Source organism: Leptidea sinapis, chromosome 11 (genome assembly GCF_905404315.1).
Source record: "Leptidea sinapis chromosome 11, ilLepSina1.1, whole genome shotgun sequence".
NCBI classification, from domain to species: domain Eukaryota; kingdom Metazoa; phylum Arthropoda; class Insecta; order Lepidoptera; family Pieridae; genus Leptidea; species Leptidea sinapis.
The window spans coordinates 12,071,419-12,088,237 of record NC_066275.1 but is presented as its reverse complement, the minus strand read 5'-3'; the positions used below and the strand labels follow the sequence as shown (position 1 = coordinate 12,088,237).

General features: G+C 59.4%; 1 protein-coding gene across 2 annotated transcripts in view; it reads left to right on the top strand.

Annotated features, from left to right (window-relative positions):
* The window catches only part of LOC126966913 (telomerase-binding protein EST1A), a 61,609-nt gene that overhangs the window by 41,470 nt on the left and 3,320 nt on the right, over nucleotides 1-16,819 (top strand). For both annotated transcript variants that reach the window (XM_050811195.1, XM_050811194.1), the window contains exon 23: nucleotides 5,059-5,283. In XM_050811195.1, coding sequence (XP_050667152.1) covers nucleotides 5,059-5,283 — 225 coding nt within the window. The remainder of the gene's footprint in view (nucleotides 1-5,058; nucleotides 5,284-16,819) is intronic.

Sequence of the window (16,819 nt, the reverse complement as noted above, 5' to 3'; positions counted from 1 at the left end):
ACTTAAATAAAATTAGAACACTTTGAACTAAGCTGATGCCTGTAAACGACTTTACAGAGTCAGTTCTGATTTGACAAATACAAACTAAACGCATTTATAGCCAAAACGCGTTTAAATACTGATCGCCGAATTTTGGACGTTCAACATATTTGATCGTGTTCAAGAGCTTGTCACTGTCGTAATCGTAATAGAAACATTGACATTTAATACTTTTGATTTTTTTCATACTTATCGATGACAGTATTGACAGATATTTGATACATTCTATTGTTTATGACATGTAAACCTACTTTACGTCAACATGCTCAATAGTTATTTATGCAACTGTTGTGTAATAAGGGGTATTAAAACACGAATGTGGGCTTATCTTGGTTTATATTATATGGTTATAGTAACACATGAGTAATGACTTAATTATCAACAGTTGCATACAAGACTTTATCTACACCTATAATACGAATCCTTTATAAATGATTCTGAAACAGTTAGGTTACTGCTAACATTAAAAAAGCCAGTCCTAGTAACCATTACATCATCCAAACGAGTGTTGTAATGTTGTACGAGGGCGGCACGGAAAATTTCGGGAATCAAGGAAGTGACACAACATTACTATTTAAAAATGTATTTATTGCTTTTCGGAGTATTCTCTGCGAAATTTGACACATTTTTCCATACGATGGAACCAATCATTGAAGCAACCATTCCATTCGGAAGTTGGGGGTCTCCAAAATGGCCGTTTTGTAGGCGTCCACAGCTTCTTAAGGTGATGAAAATCTCTGACCATGCAATTTATTCTTTATTTTAGGGATAGTATAGAAATCATTAGGGCTTAGGTCGGGGCTGTACGGCGGATAGTCTAATAATTGTATGTTTTCTTGCTCTAAAAACTCTTTTGTTCTGTGCGCGGTGTGAGAACTCGCATTGTCGTGATGGAGGATGATGCGGCGGTTGCAGTTCTCTTTACGCAGTTCAGAAACGACCTGTGGCAAAACAATGCTAGCATACCATTCTGCATTAACCGTTCTTTCTCCCTCAAGAGGAATAGTCGCAACTTTTGTTGGCAACAACAATTTTTGTTGGCTTTAACTCATTTTGGAACACCCAAACTCGTGACTGGTTTTTTGTTTCGGGTTCGTACGCGTATATCCAGGATTCGTCACCTGATACGATGTTGTATACAGCATTTGAGGATCCTGCGTGGAATCTTTCGAGAGTTCTGATGCACCTAGTAACGCGAGCCGCTTTTTGCTCTTCACAAAGCAAATGGGGTATCCATCGGGAAAACAACTTTTTTACAACTTTTTGTTCATGCAAGATTATTTGTATTTGACTCATGCCAATGTCTAAAGTTGCCTGAATTTCGCGGTATGTCACATGTCGATCTTCCTCAATCAGCTTACGCACAGTATCAACGCTTTCTTTGGTGACTGCAATTTTTGGACGACCTTGACGGGGATCATCACTGAGCTTGACACGACCACGTTGAAATTCAGCAAAGCAGCGATAAATTTTGGTTTTGGATGGGGCTTCGTCACCAAATGCAGAAATCATCCGGTCAATACACTGTTTTTGTGTTAAACCACTTCGAAAGTCATAATAAATCATCGCTCTAGAATTTTCTCGAGTCAATTCCATTTTCTCAACGACTAAACAAGTTTGACAAGACCTTGTGACTCTTTTTTTTAAATAAATCAATGGTATTCGATTTTTAAAACCAAGGAGATTTCAATTAAAAAGATTTTAATATGACAGGAACAGTGTAAATATTCCCGATACTTTTAGTGCAGCCTATGTACTGAATTTCATTACAACACTCGTTTGGATGATGTAATGGTTATTAGGACATTGGGTGTAATGTTGGCAATAAGCTGTTTCAGAATCTTTAATAGAGGATTTAAAGCATGTGTGTAGATAAATAAGTATTTTAACTCTCCAGCACGAAAAGGGCGCTATTGCTACGTAAAAACTCGCAACATTGCTATTGCTGCGAGCGTGAGGCAAAGTGATTTAAATTTCGAACCCCACGTGACCATACATACTATTACTCCGCGTTAATAGTTATTTATACAACTGTTGTGTAATAAGGGGTATTAAAACACGAATGTGGGTTTGTATTTTTGTAATAGTATCACATTAGTGTTTTAATACCTATTTATCAACAGTTGCATACGAGACTTTATCTACACCCATAATAATATGAATCCTCTAAAAGATTCCGAAAAAATTAGCTTACTGTTAACATTAAAGCAGCCAGTCCTAGTAGTAACCTAATATCATCCATTACTGATTATATACAAATAAACGAAGTATCAATGAAATAATTATTTTAGTTGTAATTTACATTTTGTATAGCGCAATTATTAAAATTTACTTGAATATTATGTTTTTTTGCAGCGTTTCAATTATCTGGCAGTGTGCTGGCAAAACTTGAATCGCTCATTAAAAAAAAAAACATTAAAAATATCAAAAAAAATAAATGGCGGGGATTCAAATAACCTAGTAGTAATGTGGAACGCCCGTAAACGAAAATGTTCGTTTTTTGAAATTCATACAGATACCACGCATCGATCAATAAGAATGGGGCTGTCTGTTGAAACTCTTTGCGCATGAAGGCATCGAAAAAAAACAAAGGAGTATTTTTATGAAATTCAGTACAACATTACAATACTCGTTTAGATGGTCATTAGGACATTGGGTGTTTTAATGTTGGCAATAAGCTAACTGTTTCAGAATCTTTAATAGAGGATTTATAGCATGGGTGTAGATAAAAAAATAAACAAAGCGATCCGGTGCGTTCCGAAACTCATTTTAGCCTAGCGTTTCTCATTGTCACAAAAATTCATTATCTTAATTGTTTCTCTTACTATAAATTATAACACTCTTCTCGCTAGTCGAGGTGAAAAGTTGTATGTTTCACACGAGAGCAATTTTTTTTGTCTCGTGCCTTTAAATTACTCACTACCTCAGTAGTCTATATTAGTCCAATTTGAGATTTAAAGTCAGCACTCGCAGCAAAAAATAACTTTGCTCATTTGTTGAACAAATAATTATTACCCACGGACTAGTAAAAAAAAGAAGGACTCCGCGCCGTGATATTAGTAAGTGAAGCACTTTTATGCTAGTGTGTGTGCGGTTACGGGGTATACCAGATACACACACATAAGATAAACTCGTACACTGGCCTGCAAAAGTAAGTATCACACTTTTCAAATTAATTTTTTTTCTTAACTATAGAAGGTAGAGATTTAAGATTAAAAACGTTTTGTTGCAAATTTTATAGGCTTTAATTCTTAGAAACTAAAATTATACATTAGTAACATTTTTAACTTAAAAAAGATAAAACAATGAAAATAGACATTTTTAGTTAAGTGTAAAAAAAATCAACTAACATGTATTACATGTTAGTTGAATTTTAATGTTTTTTGTGTTTTTCATGTTATTTAATTTTTAATAACTGGTATTGCCTCTCGAGCTCTGATTACAGCTTCGAGCCGGTTTGGCATACTGAACACTAGGTTTCGGAGCCGATGTTGGGGAATATTCTCTCATTCTTCTACCAGGGCCTGCTTTAGTGCCCTGAGGGTAGTAGGTGGTGGTCTGCGATTTCTGACTAGCCTCCCAACCTCATCTCAGGCGTGTTCAATCGGGTTGAGATCAGGACTTCTTGATGGCCAAGCCATCACGCTGATACTGACCTCCTGAATATACTCTTGTACGATATGAGCCGTGTGTGGCCGGGCATTATCATGCATCAGCATCGATCCATCACCCATATTTGCTAAATACGGCCCTGCATACTCATTGAGAATCTCTTGAGCATATCTTTGCCCAGTGAGGGTGCCATTTTCTATGGCTACTAGCTCTGTGCGACCTTCTGAAAATATGCCAGCCCATACATGTACACTGCCTCCACCGTATTGGACTCTTTCTGAGATGCAGGCTTGAAGGTATCGCTCACTAGGTCGCCTGTAAACACTTCGCCTTCCATCAGAAGTGTAAAGGGAGAATCGACACTCATCTGCAAACAAAATTCTTGACCATTCTTCTTCATCGCACTGCATGTGTTCACGGGCGTATCGCAGTCTCGCTACTCGATGCTGTCTCTCGAATTTTGGGCCACTCGCTGGTCTTCGGGGTCTCAAATTTGCTTCAGCAAGTCTTCTTCTCACTGTATTGTCACTAATGGAGACCCTCCGGGTCTGAAGTAGCTGTTGCTGGACTTCAACTGCATTGTGGTGGCGATTTTTTAACACAGTGGAAATAATATAACGATTTATTTTAATTTAACGATTACAAGGTCTCCTCAGATGGTGTCCAGTCTCTTCGTACCTTCGCTTTACCTTCTGGACCGTTCGTACCGTCACATCCACCATTCTTGCAGTGCGACGCATACTGATGCCTAGTTCCAGAAAAGCCATGATCCTAACACATTTTGCAACTGAAAAAGGCATGATAAATAAATGTTATGTGCTTTTTAACATAAATTTTTAAAGCAAGACCCATCGATCTTGAAAAAAATTTAAAACAGAAAGAAAAATGTGAGTGGTAAAATTGTAATTCGGAAACGTCCACTTTGAAAAAAGAATGGTTTTGTTTTTGAAGTTTTTTTTTTCAGCCAGTTCTTAAAAGAAGGTTAACGACTATAAAGTTTTTATGTAGAAAATTAAATTCTCTTTGGAGTCCTTTTTATTTCGAAAGTATATCTTGTGAACTTAAAACGTTATCCCAATTTTAAATGTGTGATACTTACTTTTGAAGGCTAGTGTAGTATTGTTTTTACACTTTTTCACAACGCACGACGGCATTTTTTAAATATTATTAATATACGCAAACTGATCCGTCACAGACGATGGCAAATCTCATAATGGCGGCCGATCATCTTGTATTGGTGTAAGTGTATGCGTGGGGCTATGTATTTACACGTTTACCGGCTTGTTTTGGTGCCTCACTGTTATGTAAGGTGTCGTAACACGGAGTCTTTTTTATTTTACTCATCCGTGTTATTAGCATTTAGAGTTATGTGTGTGTGACATTGTGTGTGAGTGCGGTGTGTCGTAGTGATGAGCGAGCTGGAGGGTCTGTGCCGGTGCGCTCGTCTGGGCGGGGCATGTCGCGACGCGCTGGCGTGGGTGGCGAGCGCGGGCCCGAGAGTGAGGCTGGCGACCGCGCGCGGCTCACTGCTGGCGTCGCGTGCCTTCACCGCGGAGCACCACCGGCCCGCCACCAACGACGACCGCGTGCTGGACACGGCGCTCAACCTGCACGCCAACCTGACCGACCCAGGTAAACATAACCCGCGCGCGGCTCACTGCTGGCGTCGCGTGCCTTCACCGCGGAGCACCACCGGCCCGCCACCAACGACGACCGCGTGCTGGACACGGCGCTCAACCTGCACGCCAACCTGACCGACCCAGGTAAACATAACCCGCGCGCGGCTCACTGCTGGCGTCGCGTGCCTTCACCGCGGAGCACCACCGGCCCGCCACCAACGACGACCGCGTGCTGGACACGGCGCTCAACCTGCACGCCAACCTGACCGACCCAGGTAAACATAACCCGCGCGCGGCTCACTGCTGGCGTCGCGTGCCTTCACCGCGGAGCACCACCGGCCCGCCACCAACGACGACCGCGTGCTGGACACGGCGCTCAACCTGCACGCCAACCTGACCGACCCAGGTAAACATAACCCGCGCGCGGCTCACTGCTGGCGTCGCGTGCCTTCACCGCGGAGCACCACCGGCCCGCCACCAACGACGACCGCGTGCTGGACACGGCGCTCAACCTGCACGCCAACCTGACCGACCCAGGTAAACATAACCCGCGCGCGGCTCGCTGCTGGACACGGCGCTCAACCTGCACGCCAACCTGACCGACCCAGGTAAACATAACCCGCGCGCGGCTCACTGCTGGCGTCGCGTGCCTTCACCGCGGAGCACCACCGGCCCGCCACCAACGACGACCGCGTGCTGGACACGGCGCTCAACCTGCACGCCAACCTGACCGACCCAGGTAAACATAACCCGGGCGCGGCTCGCTGCTGGACACGGCGCTCAACCTGCACGCCAACCTGACCGACCCAGGTAAACATAACCCGCGCGCGGCTCACTGCTGGCGTCGCGTGCCTTCACCGCGGAGCACCACCGGCCCGCCACCAACGACGACCGCGTGCTGGACACGGCGCTCAACCTGCACGCCAACCTGACCGACCCAGGTAAACATAACCCGCGCGCGGCTCACTGCTGGCGTCGCGTGCCTTCACCGCGGAGCACCACCGGCCCGCCACCAACGACGACCGCGTGCTGGACACGGCGCTCAACCTGCACGCCAACCTGACCGACCCAGGTAAACATAACCCGGGCGCGGCTCGCTGCTGGACACGGCGCTCAACCTGCACGCCAACCTGACCGACCCAGGTAAACATAACCCGCGCGCGGCTCACTGCTGGCGTCGCGTGCCTTCACCGCGGAGCACCACCGGCCCGCCACCAACGACGACCGCGTGCTGGACACGGCGCTCAACCTGCACGCCAACCTGACCGACCCAGGTAAACATAACCCGCGCGCGGCTCACTGCTGGCGTCGCGTGCCTTCACCGCGGAGCACCACCGGCCCGCCACCAACGACGACCGCGTGCTGGACACGGCGCTCAACCTGCACGCCAACCTGACCGACCCAGGTAAACATAACCCGCGCGCGGCTCACTGCTGGCGTCGCGTGCCTTCACCGCGGAGCACCACCGGCCCGCCACCAACGACGACCGCGTGCTGGACACGGCGCTCAACCTGCACGCCAACCTGACCGACCCAGGTAAACATAACCCGCGCGCGGCTCACTGCTGGCGTCGCGTGCCTTCACCGCGGAGCACCACCGGCCCGCCACCAACGACGACCGCGTGCTGGACACGGCGCTCAACCTGCACGCCAACCTGACCGACCCAGGTAAACATAACCCGCGCGCGGCTCGCTGCTGGACACGGCGCTCAACCTGCACGCCAACCTGACCGACCCAGGTAAACATAACCCGCGCGCGGCTCACTGCTGGCGTCGCGTGCCTTCACCGCGGAGCACCACCGGCCCGCCACCAACGACGACCGCGTGCTGGACACGGCGCTCAACCTGCACGCCAACCTGACCGACCCAGGTAAACATAACCCGGGCGCGGCTCGCTGCTGGACACGGCGCTCAACCTGCACGCCAACCTGACCGACCCAGGTAAACATAACCCGCGCGCGGCTCACTGCTGGCGTCGCGTGCCTTCACCGCGGAGCACCACCGGCCCGCCACCAACGACGACCGCGTGCTGGACACGGCGCTCAACCTGCACGCCAACCTGACCGACCCAGGTAAACATAACCCGCGCGCGGCTCACTGCTGGCGTCGCGTGCCTTCACCGCGGAGCACCACCGGCCCGCCACCAACGACGACCGCGTGCTGGACACGGCGCTCAACCTGCACGCCAACCTGACCGACCCAGGTAAACATAACCCGGGCGCGGCTCGCTGCTGGACACGGCGCTCAACCTGCACGCCAACCTGACCGACCCAGGTAAACATAACCCGCGCGCGGCTCACTGCTGGCGTCGCGTGCCTTCACCGCGGAGCACCACCGGCCCGCCACCAACGACGACCGCGTGCTGGACACGGCGCTCAACCTGCACGCCAACCTGACCGACCCAGGTAAACATAACCCGCGCGCGGCTCACTGCTGGCGTCGCGTGCCTTCACCGCGGAGCACCACCGGCCCGCCACCAACGACGACCGCGTGCTGGACACGGCGCTCAACCTGCACGCCAACCTGACCGACCCAGGTAAACATAACCCGCGCGCGGCTCGCTGCTGGACACGGCGCTCAACCTGCACGCCAACCTGACCGACCCAGGTAAACATAACCCGCGCGCGGCTCACTGCTGGCGTCGCGTGCCTTCACCGCGGAGCACCACCGGCCCGCCACCAACGACGACCGCGTGCTGGACACGGCGCTCAACCTGCACGCCAACCTGACCGACCCAGGTAAACATAACCCGCGCGCGGCTCACTGCTGGCGTCGCGTGCCTTCACCGCGGAGCACCACCGGCCCGCCACCAACGACGACCGCGTGCTGGACACGGCGCTCAACCTGCACGCCAACCTGACCGACCCAGGTAAACATAACCCGCGCGCGGCTCACTGCTGGCGTCGCGTGCCTTCACCGCGGAGCACCACCGGCCCGCCACCAACGACGACCGCGTGCTGGACACGGCGCTCAACCTGCACGCCAACCTGACCGACCCAGGTAAACATAACCCGCGCGCGGCTCACTGCTGGCGTCGCGTGCCTTCACCGCGGAGCACCACCGGCCCGCCACCAACGACGACCGCGTGCTGGACACGGCGCTCAACCTGCACGCCAACCTGACCGACCCAGGTAAACATAACCCGCGCGCGGCTCACTGCTGGCGTCGCGTGCCTTCACCGCGGAGCACCACCGGCCCGCCACCAACGACGACCGCGTGCTGGACACGGCGCTCAACCTGCACGCCAACCTGACCGACCCAGGTAAACATAACCCGCGCGCGGCTCACTGCTGGCGTCGCGTGCCTTCACCGCGGAGCACCACCGGCCCGCCACCAACGACGACCGCGTGCTGGACACGGCGCTCAACCTGCACGCCAACCTGACCGACCCAGGTAAACATAACCCGCGCGCGGCTCACTGCTGGCGTCGCGTGCCTTCACCGCGGAGCACCACCGGCCCGCCACCAACGACGACCGCGTGCTGGACACGGCGCTCAACCTGCACGCCAACCTGACCGACCCAGGTAAACATAACCCGCGCGCGGCTCACTGCTGGCGTCGCGTGCCTTCACCGCGGAGCACCACCGGCCCGCCACCAACGACGACCGCGTGCTGGACACGGCGCTCAACCTGCACGCCAACCTGACCGACCCAGGTAAACATAACCCGCGCGCGGCTCACTGCTGGCGTCGCGTGCCTTCACCGCGGAGCACCACCGGCCCGCCACCAACGACGACCGCGTGCTGGACACGGCGCTCAACCTGCACGCCAACCTGACCGACCCAGGTAAACATAACCCGCGCGCGGCTCGCTGCTGGACACGGCGCTCAACCTGCACGCCAACCTGACCGACCCAGGTAAACATAACCCGCGCGCGGCTCACTGCTGGCGTCGCGTGCCTTCACCGCGGAGCACCACCGGCCCGCCACCAACGACGACCGCGTGCTGGACACGGCGCTCAACCTGCACGCCAACCTGACCGACCCAGGTAAACATAACCCGCGCGCGGCTCACTGCTGGCGTCGCGTGCCTTCACCGCGGAGCACCACCGGCCCGCCACCAACGACGACCGCGTGCTGGACACGGCGCTCAACCTGCACGCCAACCTGACCGACCCAGGTAAACATAACCCGCGCGCGGCTCACTGCTGGCGTCGCGTGCCTTCACCGCGGAGCACCACCGGCCCGCCACCAACGACGACCGCGTGCTGGACACGGCGCTCAACCTGCACGCCAACCTGACCGACCCAGGTAAACATAACCCGCGCGCGGCTCGCTGCTGGACACGGCGCTCAACCTGCACGCCAACCTGACCGACCCAGGTAAACATAACCCGCGCGCGGCTCACTGCTGGCGTCGCGTGCCTTCACCGCGGAGCACCACCGGCCCGCCACCAACGACGACCGCGTGCTGGACACGGCGCTCAACCTGCACGCCAACCTGACCGACCCAGGTAAACATAACCCGCGCGCGGCTCGCTGCTGGACACGGCGCTCAACCTGCACGCCAACCTGACCGACCCAGGTAAACATAACCCGCGCGCGGCTCACTGCTGGCGTCGCGTGCCTTCACCGCGGAGCACCACCGGCCCGCCACCAACGACGACCGCGTGCTGGACACGGCGCTCAACCTGCACGCCAACCTGACCGACCCAGGTAAACATAACCCGCGCGCGGCTCACTGCTGGCGTCGCGTGCCTTCACCGCGGAGCACCACCGGCCCGCCACCAACGACGACCGCGTGCTGGACACGGCGCTCAACCTGCACGCCAACCTGACCGACCCAGGTAAACATAACCCGCGCGCGGCTCGCTGCTGGACACGGCGCTCAACCTGCACGCCAACCTGACCGACCCAGGTAAACATAACCCGCGCGCGGCTCACTGCTGGCGTCGCGTGCCTTCACCGCGGAGCACCACCGGCCCGCCACCAACGACGACCGCGTGCTGGACACGGCGCTCAACCTGCACGCCAACCTGACCGACCCAGGTAAACATAACCCGCGCGCGGCTCACTGCTGGCGTCGCGTGCCTTCACCGCGGAGCACCACCGGCCCGCCACCAACGACGACCGCGTGCTGGACACGGCGCTCAACCTGCACGCCAACCTGACCGACCCAGGTAAACATAACCCGCGCGCGGCTCGCTGCTGGACACGGCGCTCAACCTGCACGCCAACCTGACCGACCCAGGTAAACATAACCCGCGCGCGGCTCACTGCTGGCGTCGCGTGCCTTCACCGCGGAGCACCACCGGCCCGCCACCAACGACGACCGCGTGCTGGACACGGCGCTCAACCTGCACGCCAACCTGACCGACCCAGGTAAACATAACCCGCGCGCGGCTCACTGCTGGCGTCGCGTGCCTTCACCGCGGAGCACCACCGGCCCGCCACCAACGACGACCGCGTGCTGGACACGGCGCTCAACCTGCACGCCAACCTGACCGACCCAGGTAAACATAACCCGCGCGCGGCTCACTGCTGGCGTCGCGTGCCTTCACCGCGGAGCACCACCGGCCCGCCACCAACGACGACCGCGTGCTGGACACGGCGCTCAACCTGCACGCCAACCTGACCGACCCAGGTAAACATAACCCGCGCGCGGCTCACTGCTGGCGTCGCGTGCCTTCACCGCGGAGCACCACCGGCCCGCCACCAACGACGACCGCGTGCTGGACACGGCGCTCAACCTGCACGCCAACCTGACCGACCCAGGTAAACATAACCCGCGCGCGGCTCGCTGCTGGACACGGCGCTCAACCTGCACGCCAACCTGACCGACCCAGGTAAACATAACCCGCGCGCGGCTCACTGCTGGCGTCGCGTGCCTTCACCGCGGAGCACCACCGGCCCGCCACCAACGACGACCGCGTGCTGGACACGGCGCTCAACCTGCACGCCAACCTGACCGACCCAGGTAAACATAACCCGCGCGCGGCTCACTGCTGGCGTCGCGTGCCTTCACCGCGGAGCACCACCGGCCCGCCACCAACGACGACCGCGTGCTGGACACGGCGCTCAACCTGCACGCCAACCTGACCGACCCAGGTAAACATAACCCGCGCGCGGCTCACTGCTGGCGTCGCGTGCCTTCACCGCGGAGCACCACCGGCCCGCCACCAACGACGACCGCGTGCTGGACACGGCGCTCAACCTGCACGCCAACCTGACCGACCCAGGTAAACATAACCCGCGCGCGGCTCGCTGCTGGACACGGCGCTCAACCTGCACGCCAACCTGACCGACCCAGGTAAACATAACCCGCGCGCGGCTCACTGCTGGCGTCGCGTGCCTTCACCGCGGAGCACCACCGGCCCGCCACCAACGACGACCGCGTGCTGGACACGGCGCTCAACCTGCACGCCAACCTGACCGACCCAGGTAAACATAACCCGCGCGCGGCTCACTGCTGGCGTCGCGTGCCTTCACCGCGGAGCACCACCGGCCCGCCACCAACGACGACCGCGTGCTGGACACGGCGCTCAACCTGCACGCCAACCTGACCGACCCAGGTAAACATAACCCGCGCGCGGCTCGCTGCTGGACACGGCGCTCAACCTGCACGCCAACCTGACCGACCCAGGTAAACATAACCCGCGCGCGGCTCACTGCTGGCGTCGCGTGCCTTCACCGCGGAGCACCACCGGCCCGCCACCAACGACGACCGCGTGCTGGACACGGCGCTCAACCTGCACGCCAACCTGACCGACCCAGGTAAACATAACCCGCGCGCGGCTCACTGCTGGCGTCGCGTGCCTTCACCGCGGAGCACCACCGGCCCGCCACCAACGACGACCGCGTGCTGGACACGGCGCTCAACCTGCACGCCAACCTGACCGACCCAGGTAAACATAACCCGCGCGCGGCTCACTGCTGGCGTCGCGTGCCTTCACCGCGGAGCACCACCGGCCCGCCACCAACGACGACCGCGTGCTGGACACGGCGCTCAACCTGCACGCCAACCTGACCGACCCAGGTAAACATAACCCGCGCGCGGCTCACTGCTGGCGTCGCGTGCCTTCACCGCGGAGCACCACCGGCCCGCCACCAACGACGACCGCGTGCTGGACACGGCGCTCAACCTGCACGCCAACCTGACCGACCCAGGTAAACATAACCCGCGCGCGGCTCACTGCTGGCGTCGCGTGCCTTCACCGCGGAGCACCACCGGCCCGCCACCAACGACGACCGCGTGCTGGACACGGCGCTCAACCTGCACGCCAACCTGACCGACCCAGGTAAACATAACCCGCGCGCGGCTCGCTGCTGGACACGGCGCTCAACCTGCACGCCAACCTGACCGACCCAGGTAAACATAACCCGCGCGCGGCTCACTGCTGGCGTCGCGTGCCTTCACCGCGGAGCACCACCGGCCCGCCACCAACGACGACCGCGTGCTGGACACGGCGCTCAACCTGCACGCCAACCTGACCGACCCAGGTAAACATAACCCGCGCGCGGCTCACTGCTGGCGTCGCGTGCCTTCACCGCGGAGCACCACCGGCCCGCCACCAACGACGACCGCGTGCTGGACACGGCGCTCAACCTGCACGCCAACCTGACCGACCCAGGTAAACATAACCCGCGCGCGGCTCGCTGCTGGACACGGCGCTCAACCTGCACGCCAACCTGACCGACCCAGGTAAACATAACCCGCGCGCGGCTCACTGCTGGCGTCGCGTGCCTTCACCGCGGAGCACCACCGGCCCGCCACCAACGACGACCGCGTGCTGGACACGGCGCTCAACCTGCACGCCAACCTGACCGACCCAGGTAAACATAACCCGCGCGCGGCTCGCTGCTGGACACGGCGCTCAACCTGCACGCCAACCTGACCGACCCAGGTAAACATAACCCGCGCGCGGCTCACTGCTGGCGTCGCGTGCCTTCACCGCGGAGCACCACCGGCCCGCCACCAACGACGACCGCGTGCTGGACACGGCGCTCAACCTGCACGCCAACCTGACCGACCCAGGTAAACATAACCCGCGCGCGGCTCACTGCTGGCGTCGCGTGCCTTCACCGCGGAGCACCACCGGCCCGCCACCAACGACGACCGCGTGCTGGACACGGCGCTCAACCTGCACGCCAACCTGACCGACCCAGGTAAACATAACCCGCGCGCGGCTCACTGCTGGCGTCGCGTGCCTTCACCGCGGAGCACCACCGGCCCGCCACCAACGACGACCGCGTGCTGGACACGGCGCTCAACCTGCACGCCAACCTGACCGACCCAGGTAAACATAACCCGCGCGCGGCTCGCTGCTGGACACGGCGCTCAACCTGCACGCCAACCTGACCGACCCAGGTAAACATAACCCGCGCGCGGCTCACTGCTGGCGTCGCGTGCCTTCACCGCGGAGCACCACCGGCCCGCCACCAACGACGACCGCGTGCTGGACACGGCGCTCAACCTGCACGCCAACCTGACCGACCCAGGTAAACATAACCCGCGCGCGGCTCACTGCTGGCGTCGCGTGCCTTCACCGCGGAGCACCACCGGCCCGCCACCAACGACGACCGCGTGCTGGACACGGCGCTCAACCTGCACGCCAACCTGACCGACCCAGGTAAACATAACCCGCGCGCGGCTCGCTGCTGGACACGGCGCTCAACCTGCACGCCAACCTGACCGACCCAGGTAAACATAACCCGCGCGCGGCTCACTGCTGGCGTCGCGTGCCTTCACCGCGGAGCACCACCGGCCCGCCACCAACGACGACCGCGTGCTGGACACGGCGCTCAACCTGCACGCCAACCTGACCGACCCAGGTAAACATAACCCGCGCGCGGCTCACTGCTGGCGTCGCGTGCCTTCACCGCGGAGCACCACCGGCCCGCCACCAACGACGACCGCGTGCTGGACACGGCGCTCAACCTGCACGCCAACCTGACCGACCCAGGTAAACATAACCCGCGCGCGGCTCACTGCTGGCGTCGCGTGCCTTCACCGCGGAGCACCACCGGCCCGCCACCAACGACGACCGCGTGCTGGACACGGCGCTCAACCTGCACGCCAACCTGACCGACCCAGGTAAACATAACCCGCGCGCGGCTCACTGCTGGACACGGCGCTCAACCTGCACGCCAACCTGACCGACCCAGGTAAACATAACCCGCGCGCGGCTCACTGCTGGCGTCGCGTGCCTTCACCGCGGAGCACCACCGGCCCGCCACCAACGACGACCGCGTGCTGGACACGGCGCTCAACCTGCACGCCAACCTGACCGACCCAGGTAAACATAACCCGCGCGCGGCTCGCTGCTGGACACGGCGCTCAACCTGCACGCCAACCTGACCGACCCAGGTAAACATAACCCGCGCGCGGCTCACTGCTGGCGTCGCGTGCCTTCACCGCGGAGCACCACCGGCCCGCCACCAACGACGACCGCGTGCTGGACACGGCGCTCAACCTGCACGCCAACCTGACCGACCCAGGTAAACATAACCCGCGCGCGGCTCACTGCTGGCGTCGCGTGCCTTCACCGCGGAGCACCACCGGCCCGCCACCAACGACGACCGCGTGCTGGACACGGCGCTCAACCTGCACGCCAACCTGACCGACCCAGGTAAACATAACCCGCGCGCGGCTCACTGCTGGCGTCGCGTGCCTTCACCGCGGAGCACCACCGGCCCGCCACCAACGACGACCGCGTGCTGGACACGGCGCTCAACCTGCACGCCAACCTGACCGACCCAGGTAAACATAACCCGCGCGCGGCTCACTGCTGGACACGGCGCTCAACCTGCACGCCAACCTGACCGACCCAGGTAAACATAACCCGCGCGCGGCTCACTGCTGGCGTCGCGTGCCTTCACCGCGGAGCACCACCGGCCCGCCACCAACGACGACCGCGTGCTGGACACGGCGCTCAACCTGCACGCCAACCTGACCGACCCAGGTAAACATAACCCGCGCGCGGCTCGCTGCTGGACACGGCGCTCAACCTGCACGCCAACCTGACCGACCCAGGTAAACATAACCCGCGCGCGGCTCACTGCTGGCGTCGCGTGCCTTCACCGCGGAGCACCACCGGCCCGCCACCAACGACGACCGCGTGCTGGACACGGCGCTCAACCTGCACGCCAACCTGACCGACCCAGGTAAACATAACCCGCGCGCGGCTCACTGCTGGCGTCGCGTGCCTTCACCGCGGAGCACCACCGGCCCGCCACCAACGACGACCGCGTGCTGGACACGGCGCTCAACCTGCACGCCAACCTGACCGACCCAGGTAAACATAACCCGCGCGCGGCTCACTGCTGGCGTCGCGTGCCTTCACCGCGGAGCACCACCGGCCCGCCACCAACGACGACCGCGTGCTGGACACGGCGCTCAACCTGCACGCCAACCTGACCGACCCAGGTAAACATAACCCGCGCGCGGCTCACTGCTGGCGTCGCGTGCCTTCACCGCGGAGCACCACCGGCCCGCCACCAACGACGACCGCGTGCTGGACACGGCGCTCAACCTGCACGCCAACCTGACCGACCCAGGTAAACATAACCCGCGCGCGGCTCACTGCTGGCGTCGCGTGCCTTCACCGCGGAGCACCACCGGCCCGCCACCAACGACGACCGCGTGCTGGACACGGCGCTCAACCTGCACGCCAACCTGACCGACCCAGGTAAACATAACCCGCGCGCGGCTCGCTGCTGGACACGGCGCTCAACCTGCACGCCAACCTGACCGACCCAGGTAAACATAACCCGCGCGCGGCTCACTGCTGGCGTCGCGTGCCTTCACCGCGGAGCACCACCGGCCCGCCACCAACGACGACCGCGTGCTGGACACGGCGCTCAACCTGCACGCCAACCTGACCGACCCAGGTAAACATAACCCGCGCGCGGCTCACTGCTGGCGTCGCGTGCCTTCACCGCGGAGCACCACCGGCCCGCCACCAACGACGACCGCGTGCTGGACACGGCGCTCAACCTGCACGCCAACCTGACCGACCCAGGTAAACATAACCCGGGCGCGGCTCGCTGCTGGACACGGCGCTCAACCTGCACGCCAACCTGACCGACCCAGGTAAACATAACCCGGGCGCGGCTCGCTGCTGGACACGGCGCTCAACCTGCACGCCAACCTGACCGACCCAGGTAAACATAACCCGCGCGCGGCTCACTGCTGGCGTCGCGTGCCTTCACCGCGGAGCACCACCGGCCCGCCACCAACGACGACCGCGTGCTGGACACGGCGCTCAACCTGCACGCCAACCTGACCGACCCAGGTAAACATAACCCGCGCGCGGCTCACTGCTGGCGTCGCGTGCCTTCACCGCGGAGCACCACCGGCCCGCCACCAACGACGACCGCGTGCTGGACACGGCGCTCAACCTGCACGCCAACCTGACCGACCCAGGTAAACATAACCCGCGCGCGGCTCACTGCTGGCGTCGCGTGCCTTCACCGCGGAGCACCACCGGCCCGCCACCAACGACGACCGCGTGCTGGACACGGCGCTCAACCTGCACGCCAACCTGACCGACCCAGGTAAACATAACCCGCGCGCGGCTCACTGCTGGCGTCGCGTGCCTTCACCGCGGAGC